The sequence below is a fragment of the Rhinolophus ferrumequinum genome, chromosome 4 (genome assembly GCF_004115265.2).
Source record: "Rhinolophus ferrumequinum isolate MPI-CBG mRhiFer1 chromosome 4, mRhiFer1_v1.p, whole genome shotgun sequence".
Classification (NCBI taxonomy): Eukaryota; Metazoa; Chordata; class Mammalia; order Chiroptera; family Rhinolophidae; genus Rhinolophus; species Rhinolophus ferrumequinum.
Genome location: NC_046287.1, coordinates 14,604,343 through 14,625,175, shown reverse-complemented (window position 1 = coordinate 14,625,175; position 20,833 = coordinate 14,604,343). Strand labels below are relative to the sequence as shown.

At 36.4% G+C, this 20,833-nt stretch overlaps 1 protein-coding gene across 4 annotated transcripts in view; it reads left to right on the top strand.

The window, feature by feature from the left end:
- Nucleotides 1-20,833, top strand: part of DIAPH3 (diaphanous related formin 3) — a 441,105-nt gene that overhangs the window by 168,157 nt on the left and 252,115 nt on the right. For all 4 annotated transcript variants that reach the window (XM_033105125.1, XM_033105126.1, XM_033105127.1 and 1 more), the window contains 2 exons: nt 2,844-3,173; nt 3,890-4,004. In XM_033105125.1, coding sequence (XP_032961016.1) covers nt 2,844-3,173; nt 3,890-4,004 — 445 coding nt within the window. The remainder of the gene's footprint in view (nt 1-2,843; nt 3,174-3,889; nt 4,005-20,833) is intronic.

The following is a 20,833-nucleotide window of genomic DNA, read 5'->3' as shown; positions in this document are numbered from 1 at the left end:
CTTGGATTTGTCGTTCATCACTGATCTTGATCCTACTACAGGCAATTATTGCTCAAGCTATTTATTTTTCAAAACCTTCAACCTATGGATACTTTGCAGTGAAAGATAACCTCTAGCTGAATGAGAACATTTTCTGATAATTTTTCAATTTCCAAAAGTAAACAGATTTAAAACATGACAAAAAGAGCAAATCTGGATTATGAAGCAGATAGCTCACATAACCCTTGACACATAAAGCATTTAGATAGCAAGGAATACATCATCTACATATTTTAAATGGATGAAAGTTTGGAGGGAAAATATTCATAGCAAAATTTCTTCATGTAGATTTACATATAGGATGATGAGCAGTAAGTATAGTTTTGCTATTTTCCTTTTAACCTAATTTATGGTTATGTTGAAATAGTCTCAGGTATACTATTTCGTATATTGGTATACTGTCTCCTACATTATCAGCACTTTTGTCTTTCTTTAAATACTTAGTGGTTAGTTTTGTTACAGAGACTATCTGAGGATATTCTAAGAGATAGCTATCTGTTAGTGTTGAATTTTAGAAAAGAATTAAAAGCTCTTATCTACAAGTAAATTATTCTCAATGATCTTCTTTCTTTAGTGCACACAAAGCAAGTACAACAATTTATTGAACTTTTTCATCTTTCCTGGGTGACTCCTTGTCTTTCAGATTAAAATAAACATTTGACTGTGTTTTATATTTCAGTTTGAGTTATAGACACTGGCTGAAATATTTATGACAAGTTTTTCCTGGTCTGGGCTAATATAAATTTAAAGACTTTCTTTTGCTTTTTAATTTTTCCCAGTTGAAGGGTTACTTGTAAATCTACTCTAAGAAATTCTAGTTTATAAAAAAACATATCCAGCATCTTTGAATACATTATTGCTGCATGTACTTTTATGTAAAATGGGAATAAATTTACATTTTGAAAACAGATTAAATCAAGGAACCTCGTATGTTTTATTATTTTTAAATTATTTTTTCCAGTTACGGTTGCGATTCAGTATTTTCTGTTACTTTCAGGTGTACAACATAGTGGTTAGATATTTATGTAATTTATGCAATGATCCCCCCCTATGAGTTTAGTATCCACTTCCTCCTATGTTGTTTTAAATTGTGGACTGCGATGACCTGTGTTTATGGCTGTCAGAAAAAGCCTGGAATAAGAGACTTAATATTGGACACCATGTTCATTTTTGAAGAATAGCTGGCTATTTCTGTCTTTGGGTTAATTAGTGTGTGTTTCTCATGAAATCTGTGCATTTGTCTTAAGATACTTCTCTTTGATCAAAGCTAGGCTGACTATGAAAGCTATGAATAAAATATGTTTTATTATCTGTGATTTCCTTCATTTAGTCACTAACAACCAAGCATTGTTAGATGCTGGGGATATTATAGTGTCTGGCCAAAGGAACAATAGATTCAAATCAACCATACTATATCAGATAAACTAGTCTAGAAATCCAACCATAGCTTTGTTTTAAGATGTTAATAGTTAACTATAAAATGTATATTGGCTGTGAATATAATATACATACATTCATAACATTCAGCGGGTAGTACTGTCCACGCTCATAGCAACCCAGCGTAGCACCAATCTGCTTGTTCTTTATAGTTAATGTTTTCGATAAGGCATGTTCTTTGATTTGTGCTTTCAATTTCCTTCATGATACTTTTTCTTTGCTGATCTCAGATGTTAATTTTAGTCTTTTATACATGATCTGTTTCTCATAAATGTGCCATAAAACTTTTAAAATGATTTATTAACATTTATTAAATGCCCACCCTTTGCCAAGTAGTTTATATAAATGTGTATGTATGTATGTATATGGATGTGTGTACATATTATATACTAGGGGTACCAAAACAATGTATACAAGTGGACACTTTGGTCCCCGTTGCTCAAGCAGTAGTTCGCCATAATCAGAAGTGTCTGGACGCTGATGGTAACCACTTTGAACACCTCTTGTAATTGCAGAAGTCCAATGTGACGTCAGTATTCATCTTTTGTTATTGGTATATATTGAGTATTACAATTTTAATACAGTTTTCCTTTCTTAAAATGTGTATACATTTTTTTGGCACCCTCTCGTGTGTGTGTGTGTGTGTGTGTGTGTGTGTGTGTGTGTATATATATATATGAAATAGCATGTGCCAGGGCCCTGAAATTGGTAGGAGGTTAGCACATGCATAGAATTGTGTACGAAAGTCACTTGGAAGACCAACTTACAGGGACCAGATCATGACATGCCTTGCAGGTCCTACTAAGAATTTTAGATTTTTTTTTTTTCTCAAGGGCAAAGGCATGATGTTGCAATACTATTTAATTCTCTTTTTCTGGATCTTTATTACTATTATTATCATCATTATTATCATTATTCCATTGTTTATTTATTTACTTCTCTTTTAAATGCTAATGTTCCATAGAATTCTGTACGTAGACCTTTCCTCATGCTACAGAGTCTGTACATACTCTGGATGAACTTTTCTACTCCCATGGCTTTAGTTGTCACCTAGAAACTTTTGATTTTTCAAATCTTCTAGACCTATGTACCCACTTCCCTCCTGGACATCTCTACCCGGATGGTCATAACTACCTCAAAATGGGGAATAATATTTCTGTCAGTTACATTTTTATGAAAACAAAAGCTGCAATTCTTAAACTGGGAATAACTTCACTGGAATTTTATTTTCTGGTCAAACCACATGAAATTACTGATACTCAGTTATTTTTGGTTTAAAATAATAGCTTGCTTTTGAGTAAAGTGTAGTTTTATGTGTCCTGTAGAGTGTTCTTAGTAATGTTTCTTATCTTTGTTTTCCTCTCTAGTTTGGTGACTTGCCAGCTGATATAAAAACCTCTTTGCCATGGTCAAAAGAAAATGAAGCCATCCAGCCAGCACTTCCTCCTCCAGCACCACTGCCCCCTTGTGGAGCCGTGCCTCCTCCGCCCCCACCCCCTCCTCCGCCCCCTCCGCCCCCCCCACCCCCGCCTCCACTTCCAGGAATGCCAATGGCATTTAGTGGTTCTGTGCCTCCTCCACCTCCCCTGGGGTTTCTCACTGGACGAAACTCTCCTCCACCTACCCTACCATTTGGGTTAAAACCAAAGAAAGAATTTAAACCTGAAACTAGCATGAGAAGATTGAACTGGTTAAAGGTAAAACAGCAAAACATGGAAGAAAACATACTGTTACCTAGATTAAAATTTAATTTTGTTTTTATTTATATATAGTTTCCAATGGGAACTCTAACCAAAGTGACATTAAATAAACAGGTATTATTTTCAAAGAGTTTTCTGGTTTATAAAATTTGGTGGGAGTCAGTGTTAGTTGTTACAGTGGGATCTGATATATAATTAAATTGATAATTAATTCATCATGGTCATGACTGAAACCTAAATGTATGAAGTGTTTCTCAAAAATGAAATAAGTCAGTGTTCCTAGGAACTTCTCTATGTCGGTAGCCATTGGGAAAAGAAATGCTACTCGTCAGAAGCGGATACTTAGGACACAGCCATTCTGAATCCTGCAGAAACACAGTTTTCTGGTCCGTAACCATTGGACATACTGTGTAATGGATCCTTCCCTTGAAGAATCACAGTGTACATGAGCATTATTAAAAACTCTGGGAAGCATCATTGAGAGGAAACAAACTTCATTTTATTCACCTTCAATCCACAACTTTTTCCCTAATAAAAGCTTAACTTCCTGCAGAACTCATATTTCACTGAACACGATTTGGAGAAAAATCTTATGGGGAGTACTTCGTAAACATTGGCTGGCAGCTCTGGGACTCTCGGTCTGAACTTGGCGATTAGGCTGGGACAGATGAAACACCCAACTATTTGTGAATCAGTCTTCTCTTTGATTGCAGATCCGACCTGATGAAATGACTGAAAATTGTTTCTGGATAAAAGCAAATGAAAATAAGTATGAAAATGTGGATTTACTGTGTAAGCTTGAAAATACATTCTGTTGCCAACAAAAAGGTAAGTTTAACATCTTGTTCATTTTAGTATTCTGCCACTGCCACTTTTTATGTTAACCACTACAAAGCATTATTTTAAGAGTCCTATACATATTTTTACTTTATTAATGAGTAAATAAATGATCTAACAAAATGAAATGTTTAAAAAGTGAATTTTATTTACAGTATCAAATAAGCAATTTTTAAAATGCAAATGATTAATTAATACAAAGCTTAAATTTTCTATATAATACCTTTTTTGAAGAGGTTTTAAATTAGATTTTCATAAAGGAGGATGTTTTCAGAGAGAATTGTAGCACGAGAATTCCTATTTGTCGAAGAGAAATAGGAAAACAAAAACAAAATGTGAGCCTTTCTCTAGTCAGAATTTTACCACCCTTTAATATTACAGTGACTGTCACATAGTTTAATTAATATGAGTCACATGGAATAGAAATACCAATTTTATAGAGTATCTTGAATGTTAGCTTGGAACAGAAGTATATTAGTAGGATACATATGTTATTTTTTTAATTAAAAGTAATGGAATTTATTTTTCAAATTGTTTTGTGATAGCTTTTATCTGTTCAGTGTGATTTTTAAAAAAAATATATATTTAAAGATTGCTGTTGTCTGAAAATTGACTTTATTTCATCCACTTTTATGCTGTTAATTTTTAAGTATTATGTTATCACTTTCATGTTCTGTCATAGACAAGTGATTACCTTTTAATTTTCAAAAAGGAACCCTTTTCACCGTAGACTTTAGCCGCTTATGTTATTGGGCTCCTTGAGCACAGAAAGAGCTGGAGCGGAGTGATTATGCTGGATGGAGATGGGAAGGCTTGCTGTAGAGAATTGATTTCTTCAAATGCCTACTGTGTACTAAGCACCATGCTAAATGCTTTATATATCTGACTTAACTTGGTTGTTACAGCAACCAGGGGTATTGGGAGATATCAAAAAATCATTTGCATTCCTCTGAAATTTTTTCAAAAATATTATTGTAAATTGTAAACTCTTTCTAAGAAATAGTTGCAAGTTAGAAATACTGAAAGGTGATTGTAAATTAAGGTAGCTTTGTAGAATTTTCGGTAAATCCAATGCCTATTTTGAGCAACGTTGGTCGTTTTGTTTGTTTGTTTATCTGGAAAATATATTTTTTTAAAATCATAGTTGTCTTTCAATATTATAGAGCACTGTTGGTCTTGACTAAAATAGTAAAAATGATATATTTTGATCTTTGAAAAGGGGGAATTTTCTTACCAGGCTTACGCTGGTAAAACTTGTGAAGTAAGCAGATCTTAATTTTACCTTCTGATTATGGAGAATCAAAATTTTTTTTGAATAAGATTAGTGTACTCTTCGGGCAATCAAGGAAAATATATGGCAGTTTAAATGTGTATTTACATGTAAAACACTTCAGAATTTCAGATTTCATAATCTGGCATTGATTAGTTTTCCCTTTGCTTTCCTAGTCGGTGGAAATGGAGGTACCTGGCAGCTATTTAAGTAATACTTCCATCCAGCTACTCTCTCTTTTACACCCCCCTTTACTCTGATTACTTTCTTAATTAATGAGGCTCAAAAGGGAAACTTGTTAGCATGTCTTCAATTTAGCTGTAGTGTTAGCCCTAAATGAAATAATTGGACCTTTAAAAAAAATTCTTAAGTCATCTAACTTTAGCCTTGAGATTCAAGGTTAGGAAAAAAACCAATGTATTTGCTCAATCTAAGACTAGTCTTAAAGGTTACGGTGAGGAAATGATCATTTCCAAACGCTCCACACTTGCATGCCTCTCTGCCTGTGCACGGGCCTCCCCTCTGCCCCGAATCTCTTGCATTTGATTTACAGGCTGGCAGAGGCCGATGACTTCTCTTTTCTCGCCACAGTTGCTACTCTCTTTTCTGTGACACTAAATGATATTTGCATGGAGAACAGAAAAGATGGGGAAGCCCAGGGTTGTCGCCCTGGGCAAGGCTAACATTTTCCTATGCCAGCAGGAGACGAGCTGTGGAGGTGACTGTGTTTTGGTCTGGATTTTGAAGAATAATTCCTAGAAAGCATTATTTGAGGTGCCTCAATTGAGAGTGTTTTTTTGGCATGACTGGTAGTGAATTATTTTATTAGAAAAGTCTGCTTTCAGAAAGCATGGGTTTGTAGAGAGATTTTCTAGGAAAGATCAGAAAGGAAAGCAGTAGAAAGGTGTCTGCAAAGCTTAGACAAGAATCAGGCCGGTGGAGCGAACAGATGGCTCCTATGGTCCTTGTATTCGTGGCCTGGCTGCTGAGGCATTAGGTCTCAACCTGTACATTTACCTGTCGCCCATGTCACCAGTGTTTACTTTGTTTGAATCAATTTTGTAAATTCTTCAGAATTTAAAATGAAAGTTCGTCACTTCTTTGTGGTTCAGTGCAAGGTGGAAGTACAGTTGCTCTCCACTCCCAAGCAAGTGGGGTGTAGAGGAATTGGCTACTGACCCATTTTCATCATGGGTTTGCTTCACAACTTGGCAGGGAAGGACAAAGGATTCAGATTACCAAAGAATCGAGCGTTTTTTAGAGAAATTGGTCTATTGGGGTTGTTTTCAATAACTCTGTGACTAAGAGCTAGGGCACTTGTGAAAACATGAATGGACGACAAGGCATTGCGTTAAGTGAAATAATATGATCTCTTATATGTGGAATCCAAAAAAAGAACAAACAAGACCCAATCTCATGGATACAGATTCGCGGTTGCCAGAGGCGAACAAGGTTGGGGGTGGGAAAATAGGTGAAGGGGGTATAAATTTGTTAAAAAGAAGAAGTGAAAGAGGAAGAGGAGGAAGAGGAGGAGAAAGAGGAACAGAAACAAGAACAAGAACTAGAACTAGGGCTATTTTGATTACAAAGGTGCATGTTCCTTCTCAGGTATTTAAAATGATACAAGGCCATCCTCTGTGCTACCTAAGCATTTGAAATCGGTAGAAAGAAAAAAGAAATTGAATCCAGTCACTTACAGGGAACCTTGAAATTTTCTTTCACACATTCTTTATTTTTTGTTACCAAGAGTGGCTTTTTTTTTTCCTACAGAAGGCACTGGTTTAGGTTTCTGGGGCTTTTAGGTTACCATGATTGGGTCTTAGAGGTCTCATACCCTGCGAGTTGGAAATGGAAGAGGGACTCATCATACCTACAGAACACACCTGTGGTGTGCCAGTCCCTGAGCTGGGCCATTTTCATGATACCCTGTTTAAGCTCTAACACATCTTTGCGGATGTTTTTCTCCTGCAAAACAATTCTGACTCTCTACTGTACCACCCTGTCCCGCTTCCTCATAGGCGTAGCTAGATATTCTTGGTAAGATCTTGGACATTTCCTCTGAACTCACGTTGCTTTTCATTATATCTCTTTTCATTTTTCATTTTGATTTTACTTATTTTGTTTTTAGCTAATCTCCCCGTGACATTTAGAACATTGCTTCAATAGGAAAGTGCCTTGTGTCATAGCTTAAGGACTTACAGGAACCTCTCTCTAAGACTTTTCCTGTGAAATCATGTTTTTCCTGATTCAGCTCAATTATGTTTGTATGCCTTATTTTGCTATTTAAATATATCTCTGTGATTTCTCTGCATCTCTCAATTCTACATTTTTGGGATACATCTTAGCTTTCCGTGTTTTAAGTTCTTTTGAAAATAACATGTGGACATTTTTTCCCGATCATCTTTTTCTTTTTCTCATTTTTCTTCTCCGTCATTCCTCCCACTTTTTCCCTTTCCTATATTTGGCTACAACTATTCAAGGCCACAAATGTTTATTGGATGTACATTGTATGTCAGGCCTTGTGTTTGACAGTGGGAACACTGGAATGGGAAAAGCAGACATATGCCCTGTTCTCGTGTTGCTTTTAGAGTATCAGGCAAGTTCTTAGTTGCAACATAAGAAAGAGGAGTGGAACAACAGATGCCGATTTTGATTTTAGAAAAGAATGACATATTTTATGGTCTTCGGCTTCTGTTAAGAATTAACAGGATTATAAAAGAACATTGTAATATCTTTTTGAAATTTAATCACAATATTCTTATATTGAACATTTGGTATCATCAAAATACTGCTAATGACCTGTGTATTTTTTACCAGATTGGAAGCATCTGTTGGTTAATTTTTACAGACTTTTGGAAAATGGATTAAACTATGCTAACAGGTTATTGGTGTTGGATTTATCAACTAAAATTAATATTAATTACTTTCATTTTTCACAAACTGTTAACTTAATAGGGATTAAAGGGCTTTCTGAAATTATATGAATAGATTAATTCAGTTAGGCTGATTTATTATGAAAATGTGATTCCACAATTGTTAGCTTTCTGAAGTAATCACATTTTATAACAGGTGCATCGTATTTGCCAGATATGGCCAATAAACTGGTTTATAAATATTTCTCAACTGAGCAGTTATGGCATATGGAAACAGTTAATGGATTACGCACTTAAAAACAAATCCGGCTTAGATTTCTGACATCATAGTTCAGTGGGCAAAGTATTGGGGTAGAGAGTGATTAAACTATGGATTATCTCAGGGACTTGGCTATGTTCAGGGTGTTACTTTGTATTAGAAACACAGTTTATTGCTCTGTATAAACAAAGGTGTGTAAATTACGAAACTACCTCACAGGCCTACATTTAGGTGAACAATGTAATTTATAACAGAGAAATAACGTTTCTTAGGAATGCATGTTAATGAAGAGATGATGCCGAAATGAATGCCGCATTCCTGAAACATCTTAAAGGTTTCTGAAAAGACATTTAACAAACATTCATTTGGAAAGATTGGGGAGGAAGTCGGTGGAGAATTCAGTATTTTTCTAGGGATTTATCATTTGGTTCTAATCTGTGGCTGAATCTCAAAAGAACTAAAGACCTAAGGAACTTTTGAGGTAGGTGGGGAATGTCTTATTTCACCATTAGAAAATGTCTCGTTGTTATCAATTACATTGTAATCTGTGTTGGGTCGCTGAAGGAACAGCAATTCATTCTGAAAACTTTTGGAGAAAGGCTGTAGAAAGAGAGTTGATTTAACTTGGAGCCACAGGCAACTTTCAAGTCCACAGAATGCTTCAGTTATGAGCTTAGTTGCACAGGATATCTTCGGCATGGTATAATAAAATTGTAAAGGTCCCTGTAAATAGACATATTTCTTGTATATTGCACAGATGCTTTAAACAGAAAGGGAGGAGGCTTGGACTTGTGTGTATTGGGGTGCGTGTGCCCATAGACAAAGCTTATTTTTTCCTTTCCTTTTTTCGCTCCTCTCTTTGCCTTCTTCCGCTGGAGACAGGAATAGTATTGGGGCACTGGATTCAACTGGAGTCTCTTGACTAGTGGGGGATGCTGTATCCCTTCTATATTCCAAGTTCACTTTGGTGTTTTAATCCTGGTAGCAGTTTTCAGTGGTGCCCCTGTAAGCTCTCATCCCTTAAAGTCATTGTTATCACACAATAATAACACTGCTATCAGGATTTCTCTTCCATTTCCTGTATTCTGTTTTATTTCCTGTTTACCCAGTGGATCCCTGGTTGCCCTCTGATTGTTCAAAATACACTTCCCTATTTCGGGCAGTTATTCTTTGCCGTGTCTGCATTATGTTCTGTCACTCAAGACTCCCATTCACAATTAGTGCATGGTATTATTCACCTGAAAATATAAATGAAGCTCATCTTTCTGAATGCGCTACATCTTAGAATAATATTGTAACTCTGGTTCTTCATGTCCCTCTTGTCTCCCTCTCCTTCACTCCTCGCTGCCCCCACACCCACCTCCCTACAGCACTTACCAGGCTTGAAAGAGGTAGAATCCCATGGAGTTATGTTGTAACCTGATGCCCTCCTTGGAGCAGAGGACGAGAGTGGGGTTATGGTAGGAGCGTCATGAGGAGAGGTGTGGGGGCTTCATGCTGGATTATGTCTCATAGGAATTTGAAAATAAATAGCGTAGTGCATTCTTTTGTACAGAAAAAAACTTTCTGTATGAAGATAACTTTAGTATATATTTTATAACCTTGAATTTCATAAGTTCGATTGTGAAGTAATTATATAATGCATTTGTTAATAAAAGCATATATCAAATTTGGAAAAAATATGAAACTCCTTAATTAGACAATAATAGAACAACAGCCATAGTGTTTGTCTTTTTTTTTTAGCAGTTATGTTTACTTTGTTTATATCATTTCATTTGCTCCCCAAACCAGTACTGTGAAAGAACCAAAGCAAATACTGTATTCATTTTGTATTTAAGAAAAAGTTACACTCATCAAGTGAAGTTGGTCTGAAAAGAGCTACCACTCTGAAAGGAATACAGATGTGAATGTAAAGCTATTGCTCCTTCTGCTATGCCATGCTGCTTCCCTGATTAAAAGAAATCCTATTATGTTTTATTTAAAGTGTTCTTCTTTGAGTTAAAATAATTTTCCTCTCATCTCCTGCCACCTTACCACTGCCCCACAGCAGTTCACCTTCATCTCATCCCATGATTTATATTAAAGGCTTTAAAAACTTGCCGTTTTTTATTAAGACTATCTTTCATCATTTGGTACCTCAATTCACTTGTGTAAGTATTTGAGCTGTAAATACTCACGCCTTGCTGTGGAGTGGACAGGAGAAGGGAGGGACCCTGGAGTCCACCCTACAGCTAGGTGACCCCGGCTTTTCAGCCGTAGTTTTCTCCTCTAAAAAATGGGAGCGATAATATCCATCTCACAAGGTTATTGTGCAGATTATATAATGAGTATTTTAAAGCCTCTTTTGCACTGCCCAGCGCATGGTAGTCGCTCAGGAAATATTACCTGAACTTAAATTTTGAGAACGCAGGCTCATTTCTACTTGTAACTTTCTGCGTATCATCTCTATATCTTCCCCAGTAGTTATAAATTAAATGACCTCCCTCCAGCTTTGGCCCCACTTCCAATGAAGCTTTTTACACCATGAAACTGCTGTTAACCGACCTGATAACAGTCTCTTAGGAAGACCTTCTTTTACACTGGTCTGTACCATTAACTTTAGACAATAATAACAGAAGATTGTTTTGTACATCTTTTTTTTTCATATTTATGTGTGTCTTAACTGTCAAATGCTTTATTAAATTCCTGTAGAAAGGGTCTGTTGCGTCAGGAAAAAATGTAAAGACCTATTTGGGGTTTGATTCCCTTAAATTCCGTTTTTAGTTTTTCATTGTTTTTTCTTTTTTTCTTCTTCTTAGCTTATAAGTCATTAATGGAGCTGGTGCCCAACAATTTTTGTAATTTTATGAAATTTAAACACTGAACGTTTTAATTTTTCTCGATGTGATTTAGTTTTAGAACATTGAGCTGAGGACTTGAGAGTGATCCTGGAAAGTTCATTCAGTTCTTTATAAAACCTTATTGGTTCTTCTTAATAATTCCTGATTATTTTTAAGGTATTTACAGTTTCAAAGATTAGTGAGGATGGTGTGAATGGCTTAATATAACTATGGAACTGGGATGTATTGAGGTGTAAGAATCCTTTAGCTGATTGGCAAATACGATTGCCCGGTAGAGCTTACGGCCTAAATTCTCCCCAGGGTTTGCATTAAGGTTGATAACTGTTAATTTTCTTAGTTTCCTAGTGTGCTAAGAGGAGGTTCAGAAAAGTGGTAATTTTTCAGCAATAGGTCCCTCCTTTTTTTCTACTCCAGCTTTGTGGTGTAAGCTAAAGACATTATTTTGGTGAATCATGTGTAATTGTTGAAATTCTACCATTTTGACAATGAAGAGCTTCATATGGTTTAGCCTAATTCTTGTGTCCTACACTGGTGAGAAATTAAAGGAATATATAAAGAGATGGCTTTAGTTTATAGCTTAGAAAATGAGTATTGGTATTTCTACTTCTCTAACAGCTTGTCCATTAATAGATAAGGGGGGGCAAATTTCTCTCGGAATGACTGAGAACCCCCCAGTCTAAGATTGGAAGACTTTGGAATTTTATATGTTGCATTAGTGTGTATGAATCAATCTTTTCTGGTGACTTTGTGAGGAAATTTGCCTGCAGGAAGCAGTATCCAGATAAAAGTAATTTAAACAAGTGTAATGTTTGGTAGTCCCAGAGCTGGTAAACTCAGCATCCCAATGACGTCTGTACGCTAGGTAGTTTCTTGTCCATCTTCTTAGCTTTCTCTCAAGTTTCAGCATAGCTGAGTTAGCAAAGGTGGGAATATCATTATGCTCACAAACAGGGCTTTGTATTAGTTTTCTATTGCTGCTATAACAAATTATTGCAAATTAAGCTACTTGAACAACAAAAATTCATTGTCTTACAGTTGTGAGGGTTAGGGTCTCATTGTGTGGGTCTCACTGTTATAATTAAGGTGTCACAGGGCTCCATTCTGGAGACTATGGGGGAGAATTTATCCTTGTCTTTTGCAGTTTCTAGAGGCCACACATCTTCCTCAGTTGGTGGCCCCTTCCTCTAATTTTTACAGTCAGTAGCAGGGAGGTCAGTCCTCAGAGGCACTCTCTCTCACCGGACTTCCCTGATTATGTCTTTCCCAGATGTTGACTTAAGCTAGGAAAGTTTCTTTTAAGGAATGTGATTAAATTGGGCCTAACAGGGTAATCCAGGCTAATCTCCCATTTTTAGGATTTTTAACCTTAATAACATCTGCAAAGATCCTTTTTCCATGTAAGGTAACATTCACAGGTATCAGGGATTAGGACATGGGCATCTTTGGCAGAGGAGGGTGGGGGCTAGATAACTGGATGCCATAAAATTGCAACATTTCACAAGATACTTGGTCCTGTTAATTTCCTTCATTAAAATTATGTCAGTTTCCGTTAGCCCTGCATTCTCTTACAGGAATGCCATTTTAGGGTCCTGCGGCATTTTGACTTAACTTTTAAATCATTCGTTCTGTTCACTGTTTATTGAGCTTTGGATGTTTACTAGTCACGTTAACATATATTTTTGTTACCACAGTTAAGTGCCTTTCTGGAGTTTTAGGAAAAATCCTTATAACATGTCTTTCCAAGTGTCAAGAAAGATTTCTCCCCTTATTTATTCAAATATACTGTATTAGTGTGCAACAGGTATCATTACTGTATATTTTCCAGTTTGTAATGTGTATCGTTTTTTTCTGGGAAATTATTAAATTCTCTCTCTATATTTTTAATTTCATATTCTTTTTTTTCAAACTAGAAATACCCTGCAAAAACCTAGGGTAAAGAACCATTGGCATTTAAAAAAGTGGTTCTTGACTTTTATTCATTGCATATTTTAAGAAAGAAACATTGGTTCTAATTTAGGAAAAGAAATATAGTTTATACATTATTAACTTTTGGGACATAACTATTTCTCTATTTCCTGTTGAAAAGTTAATTTCCTTACCTTACAGTTTAGTTATATTTTAAAATACAGATTTTTACCCTTGTTTTATGATGTTTCACAACATTTTTATTTGAATATTTATTTTTATGTGATAGAGACTTTGGAAAGATAGATCTTTTCTTGGACTAAATATTACTCAGACCTAATAATCATCTAAATTGGATACGAATATATAATTTCATTATAACCTGGAAAATATGTTATTATAATTGTATATTTCACTGGATAATTTAAAATAAATATATGCATATATATAAAGTTTATTTTAATTGGAAAAATTTAATCACTGAAGGAAATCTCATTTATCAAAAGATCTGATGCAACCACATTTCACGCAAAATAAGCAATTTATTTTAATTGTTGGCTCTTAGTTATTTGACAGTCCACTCTTCTATCATTATATTGCCTTAGATTCGTTCTTCCTGAAGCAGGGCTCTTCTTCTTTTAATCTTCTTTTCTTTTTCAATTAAAGAACCAATTATTTTTCAGGGTTTCACAGGTCACAGTGGGACAGTTGGCTCTCTGCTCCCATAGCATAAGAATCAACACAGAAGAGTTGAAATAGCAGGTGGGAAAATTGTGGTTGTTTTTAAATGGGGGACATTAGTTTTTAGAGCTTTTATGTTTTTCTGTTTTAAAATTATACTGTTTATCTTACTTCATTTGAAATCTTACCTGACTGTATAAAAGTGAATATGAACTTTTTAAATTGACCAGTTGTTTGTTTTTCCATTAAGTGCTTTAGAAAATTTAGCAGTGTTTTCGATATCCGTAGCAGAGAGAACAGCATTTTTTGTCAGATTCAGTGTGGTAAGAAGACTTTTGTAATAGAGTTTACTGTCTATGTGTGTATATGTGCATATATGTACATACACACATACAAATAGTGTGTATAGTAAGAATGAATAGCGTTCCATAAACTAGGTAATCCAAAACTGACTAATCACTGGATTGCTGTTTCATTGTTTTTCATCGTTTACACTCAGCAGGATTGTTGAGTGCGGAGAAGGCAGCATGATCCTTCCATGACTACTTTGGTATCTCTGAGGTGTACTTTATCAAAAAAGCTATTTTCATGAATGTGTTCTTGATAAACAAGCATAACCTACAACCTCAATAAATCAGAATTTCTCATTATTCTTGATTATATTATGATTGTAAGAAGGCCAGAGCGGCTGTGAGGGAGAAAAAAAAAAGCAATGAGAGAAAGGCGCTGACTTGTCCAGTAAAGGGGGGAATGTGCTCCAGTAACTGGACCCCGTCCTCACCTCGTAAGCTTCAGACCTTGGTCCCATTTTAATGTGAAGAGGCTGAGGCTCAGAGTAGTTAAACATCTGGCCTTCAAGCTGCGTCCTTAGAAAGTCAAGAACTCATTGCTTCCTGACTTCCTATCGTGTTGTGTTTTCCCTCTCTCCTGTTGGGACCCTAGAGTAAAGGAGAGGGGAAGAAGGCATGAGAGAATAGTGGGGGGAGCATTAGTGGCCGTCCTTATGCATCGCTATGGAAACGACAGGTTATCAGTCACCTGACTGCCTGTGGAGCTCAGTGACATCTTCTGTATTTGGATCCAAAGTTCAGAAGCTGTGATGGCCATTTCATTCATTACATAGTTTCTTCACACCTTTTTTTTTTTTTAAGTAGGTTTTATCTTTTTTTCTCATATTCTTTCTCTTTTTACAACAGTAATGCAAGCTGCTTCCGATTTGTCATCCTTACCAATATCACATGTATCCCATCCCATGTGTGCACACATTCTAAAGGATTAAAAAAGGTTAAAAGAAAAAATGTCTGCTCTGTCTGGTGTTCATCCCCTTCTGAAGTCAGGTCCAACTTGTATTTCTGGCTGTACACTTATTATTTTTCTGCTCTGCACACAGTACTCCAGTAACTTTGGTTTGCTTTTTCACTAAATTTGACCGTGCATTTCCTTGCCTCTCCCAGTGTCTTCATCACTTGCTCTGAATGTTTTAATTTGTGGACTCTACCCTTTCGCTATCTCCTCAGAAAATTCCCCACAGGACCTGCTACTGCTTTATGGACAACATGTCTTTCACCAAGAGAGGCACTGGGGGAGCTCACCTGGATTCTGCCCCTGGCCTCCATCCACCATCGTCTCTTCTGTCTTCACGTGGCTGAGCCCTTTCTGTCAGGAAAGTGACAAAGCCTTTGGAAACCCTTGTCTTTCCTGTTCATTCGCCCTTTAACTTCATCTCCTACTACTTCCCTTCAGTTCTCTCACTTTAGCCAGACTGGAGAGCCTCCATGATAGACCTCAAATAATGCCAGGTATACTCCTGTTTCAGCCTGTTTCCTGCCTGGAACATTCATATTGCAGACATCTGCTTGATTAAGCCCCTTACCGCTTCCAAGTCTTGACCCAAATGTTGCCTTCTCAGTGAGGTGAGGCCCCTACATGTACCTCTCAATTTAATACTGCCACGTTTTCCATGCCTGCCATCCCATCTCGATTCCCCCTCCCTGGTTCTTCCCCTCTCCCCCATATTTATCACCTTCTAACATTGTGTATTACTTATTTCCTAGGTAGGTGTTTCTTTTTCTCTCTCTGCCCCCATTGGAATTTAAGCTCCTTCAAGAGACGGATCTTTGTTTCATTTGCTGATGGAACCCAAGCACCTAGAAGGATGCCTGGCAGATAGTTAATGTTTGCTGAGTAAATGAACAGGCTTTCATTTTTTTTTCAAAAGCAGACATTTCATAATTTCAGCCTCATTCAGCAAACTGTCTTTTTTTTCATTTTAAGCAAATAGGAATTTTGGAAGGAGAGAAGAATTATTTAAATGATCTAGATTCCAATTAACTCTGCCACTGATGACTTTAGCTGAGTGAATAACAGGCTCTTTTGTAAATTAGATAAAAAAGAAAAACCCAAAACTCAGAATAATGAAGGTGGTTGAGAATGGGATAGGTTTAGGATCTAGATTCTAAAATAATTCAGTATTCTTTCCTGTGTTGGCAGCAAAAATCCATTTAAGGAGGAAAGAGGTTAGGTAACTTCTGTTACTGGATAGAACTTGGTTTGATGTCTGCAAAGCGGAAATAACTGTAGCAGTTTGTAGCACATTTTATTATTTTTTTCCCTGAAAATTGCTGCTTTGTTGGGTGTTGATTTTGTGTGTGTGTGTGTGTGTGTGTGTGTGTGAGAGAGAGAGAATTGAGGTGAAACTCAAATCACATAAAGTTAACCATTTAAAAGTGAACAATTCAGTGGCATTTAGTGTATTTACAATGTTGTGCAACCCCCACCTTTATCTAGTTCCAAAACACTTCCATCAGTCCAAAGTAAAACTCTGTGCCCACTGAGCTCTTTCTTCCCATTATCCCGTCCCGCCGTCCCTCCCCCGCAGTCTGTTTTCTGTCCCTATGAATTTATCTATTCTGTATGTGCCATATAAATGGAATCCTGCAATGTGTGACCATTTGTATCTGGCTTCTTTCACTTAGCCTAATATTTTTGAGCATCCTCTCCTCTATAGCGTGTATCAGTACTACATTCTTCTTAGTGGGTGAATACTGCTCTATTTCATCGTATGAACCCATGATTTGTTTATCCATTCTTCCTTTGATGGACATTTGAACTGTTTCCCCCTTTTGGCTGTTGTGAATCGTTTTGCAATGACCATGTGTATACCTGCATTCATTTGAGTACCTGTTTTCAATTCTTTTGGGCATAGACTTAGGAAAGGAATTCCTGTGTGATACGGTAATTCTATATTTAGTTTTTTGAGGAACTGCCAAATAGCTTTCCACGCGGCTGGATTATTTGTCATTCCCAACAGCAGTGTACCAATTTCTCCACATCCTTGCCAACATTTATTTTCCTTTTTTTTGTAGGTATTTCTTTTAAACTTTAAAAAAATTTGAAGTTTACTTAAAACTATCCTTTTATAAAGGTTGGGTTAGACACTATAGCAAAGAACGTCAAGTATGTGAACTCCTCTTATTATAGGGGTTGTAAAGGCCTTAACTAGAGAAACCTCAGGATACACATAATATTATTGCAGATTTATTGAATGAATGGTGATATGGGATTCAAATGTGTTATAACTGGAAAGCTTGCAATTTTACTTGAAAAATAAATTGTGTCATTCTGTATTGTAACTATACAGTATTACAGTTGACCCTTGAACAACGCAGGTTTGAACTGCGCAGGTCCTCTTATACGTGGGTTGTTTTCAATAGATTTACCGTCGTCCCTCCATTTCCCCAGGTTTCACATCTGTGGTTTCAATCAACCATGATAAAAATGGGTATTTTCGGTCCAGGGTTAGGAATCCATGGATGTGAGAGGCGACCGTATGCCTTACTCTGTGCCATTTTATATGAAGGACTTGAGTGTCCGCAGGTTTTGGTGTCGGAGGAGGGGGAACGGGGTTCCTGGAACCAATCCCTGGGAATATCGAGGATCCACTGTCGTTAAGTTTTGGGGAGTCAAACGTTATGTGCGGATTGTCAACTGCATGAGGGCTCGGTGCCTCTAAACCCACGCTGTTCAACTGTAAATGTGTGTTAGCAGTGAAGTAGATATAAAATCCTACTTAGGTTTTTTATTAAAATTATGTCAAGATAGTTCTCTTAATTATTTAGACTGCTATGGTTTATTAATGATAAAGTAGTTAAGTTACAGAAAGTTTAGAAAATGGATGAAAGAAAAAAATACCACCTTAAACTCCACTATCCTACTCGAATTCATTGTAGAATTGGCTGTATTTTCTTTTATCCTTTCAAAATGTATATATTTTATTAACAATGTTAATAATGCTATATATTCAGCATAATTGCTTATTTCATGCATGCTTTCCATGCTATTAAAGAGCTTTTATAATATCTTGACTGAACATACAGTATTACCTCTAGTCATTATATCGCAACTATTACACGTAATTAAAAATCTGTTGATTTAAACTGAAATTATTAGAAAATACCTCATGAGAGAGGTAGCTTCACCTTGCTGACCCCTTAGATACCTCATTTTTTTGGCTTAAGTGTCATTTCCTTCAAGAAATGCCTTCTGTGATTTCCCAGATTAAGATAGATTCCTTTGTAATTCAATCCCACATTGCTCATTATATTGAATTCATAGCACTGGTCTGTGCATCTAATAAAATTCTTATTTGTATCTTTCTTTAATGTCTTTTGTTTCCTATTAGACCATAATCTTTCCATGGGCAGAACTTACGTCTGTCTTCTCCCTACTGCATTGCCTTCCCTGAGGCCATTGTCTGATGCTCACTGGTGCTTAATAAGCCTGTTGGATGGATGACTGAATGAACACACAGGGAGAGGGAGCAAGGAGCGTGAACGAAGCACTGACATCCATGCGCTTTGTGTGCTTGAGGAAATATGTAGGCTTGGTTGCTGAAAAGCAGCGATGGAGTGTGTTTCAGTTTCTATGGTGATGGGGAAGTAGATGGGTCAACGTCACTGGAAGATGAATCTGGAAAGAATTGTGTCCACATTAGGGAGGTCTTTATATGCAAAATTTAGTCATTTCAATTTTGTTCTGTCATATACGTGTACACACACATTAATTTAAATGTTAAATAAATTCTGTCACAAATGTTGAAATATTTTTAATAGGAACATGGCATGATACGATGCTTTAACATGAACTCAGTATTGGGCAACTCTATGTTGCAGTAGATAAAATCCAGAGGCTAGAATCTCAGTGAAGAGACTAGTTACCCAGAGGACTGGCGATGGAGTCCTGAATCGAGGTTAGTTTGACGGGAGTGCAATAGACATGAGAGAGATTTACGTAAGTATAATCAACCAGGTTTAGACAGTTATTAACTGATGGACTTTGGAAAGAATTGTGAGCACAGGATGATTTAGGTTTATAGCATGAATTAGGCTGGTGTCTGTAGATTTTAGGCTGAAGATAAATGGGTTTTATTTTTATCCAGTTATCTTGAGATACTGTTAGGGATCTCCACTATACGTTACATCATGGATTGGCAGAGCTTCTCTGTAAAAGGACAAATAGTAAATATTTCAGTTTTGGGGGATCATATGGCCTCTGTCACAGCTACTCAGCTGTGCTGTCATAGGCAAAAGAGCCACAGACTCTGTGTAAACTAATGGCCATGGCTGTGTTCCAATAATACTTTATTTACAAAAACCGGTGGAAGATCAGACCTGGCCCATTGGGCTATAGTTTGCTGAACCCTGGACTATATTATAGAGGTTTTATTTCAGATTATCTTACTAAATCATAATGGATCCCAATGTGGGTCATGTGATTTCTTTCAGATGATCCCTAATCTGAAGTAGGACTGGAAAAATGAACGCTTGTATTTACTCAGGTTTGGTGATCCACCTCCGAGACATTTCTGACTAAATGTCAAATAAGCAAGATGGAGAAAGGGTATAGTAGGAACCACACTAAGAAGTTTGATCAGAAAACCTAAGCTGGGTCGTGGGAGAAATAAAGGTGTGTGTGTGGGTGGGGTGGGGAGTGTCAAAGGGAAACTAGAAGTACCCGGACTGCACACTTTTTGAGTGTTATGAGCAGGCTTTTTGGCCATGAGAAGAAGAACGTGAAATTTTAAGTGCTATATCTTGGAATAAAGACGTTTTGAATAGGTCTAATTCTAGAGTCAAATAATTGTGCAGCCAGAATGTTGGAATGAAATAATAGAAATAGAAGCAAGATTCTGATGTAGACCTTATCAATGAAAAGCTTCAGCTTTGAAATTAGCCTCCCTGGTGGGAATCCTATCTCTAAGATTTTTGACTTGGGATGAATTTTCAATCTTGTTTTAGGTGAACTTCAATTTTCTCATCCGTAAAAGAGGGTCAATAGCTACTTAACATTGTTGAGAGACAATGTCTGTTGAATGCCTAGCATGATACCTGATTCAAATTTCCTCATAAATGGCAACTGTTATCATTATCATATTAACTTCATTTTATTTGTATTGCATTATGGCAAAGAAGTACAATTAGCTGTTGAAGCTGTTATGAATAGGACATTGGACTGAATTTTTATTGGTGCCACTCCACGTTTCTTCAGTAATATTAATGTATGTCTCTGAATTCACATTTTTAAAGCAGTACCAATTTTTGAATAATAAATAATGATGTTATGGGATTTAACAGAAATCAGTTGTTATTAGAAAGATGTGAAACTCCTGTCTCTGTTGGTGGTCTTTAAGTTATATCATAAATTTAGGTTATGCCTGACCATCCTACATCAAAATTATTGCTTCTGTTCATTAGATGGTACAATCGCTGGGGTCAGTGATTGTCATTGGTTTATTTCAAAGCAATAAGGTACTAAGAGAATCTGTGGACATGCAGTTAAAGTTACAGGAGATCATTGTTTTTTCTAACGATATTTTAACTTTCTTTAAAAACGATTGAACATGAGCATATGACCCTTTATACTAATTGTAATGCATTACTGTACCCCATAATCTATGAGAGTGTTCCCCTTTGCACTCTGCCTGTCCAGCTGTT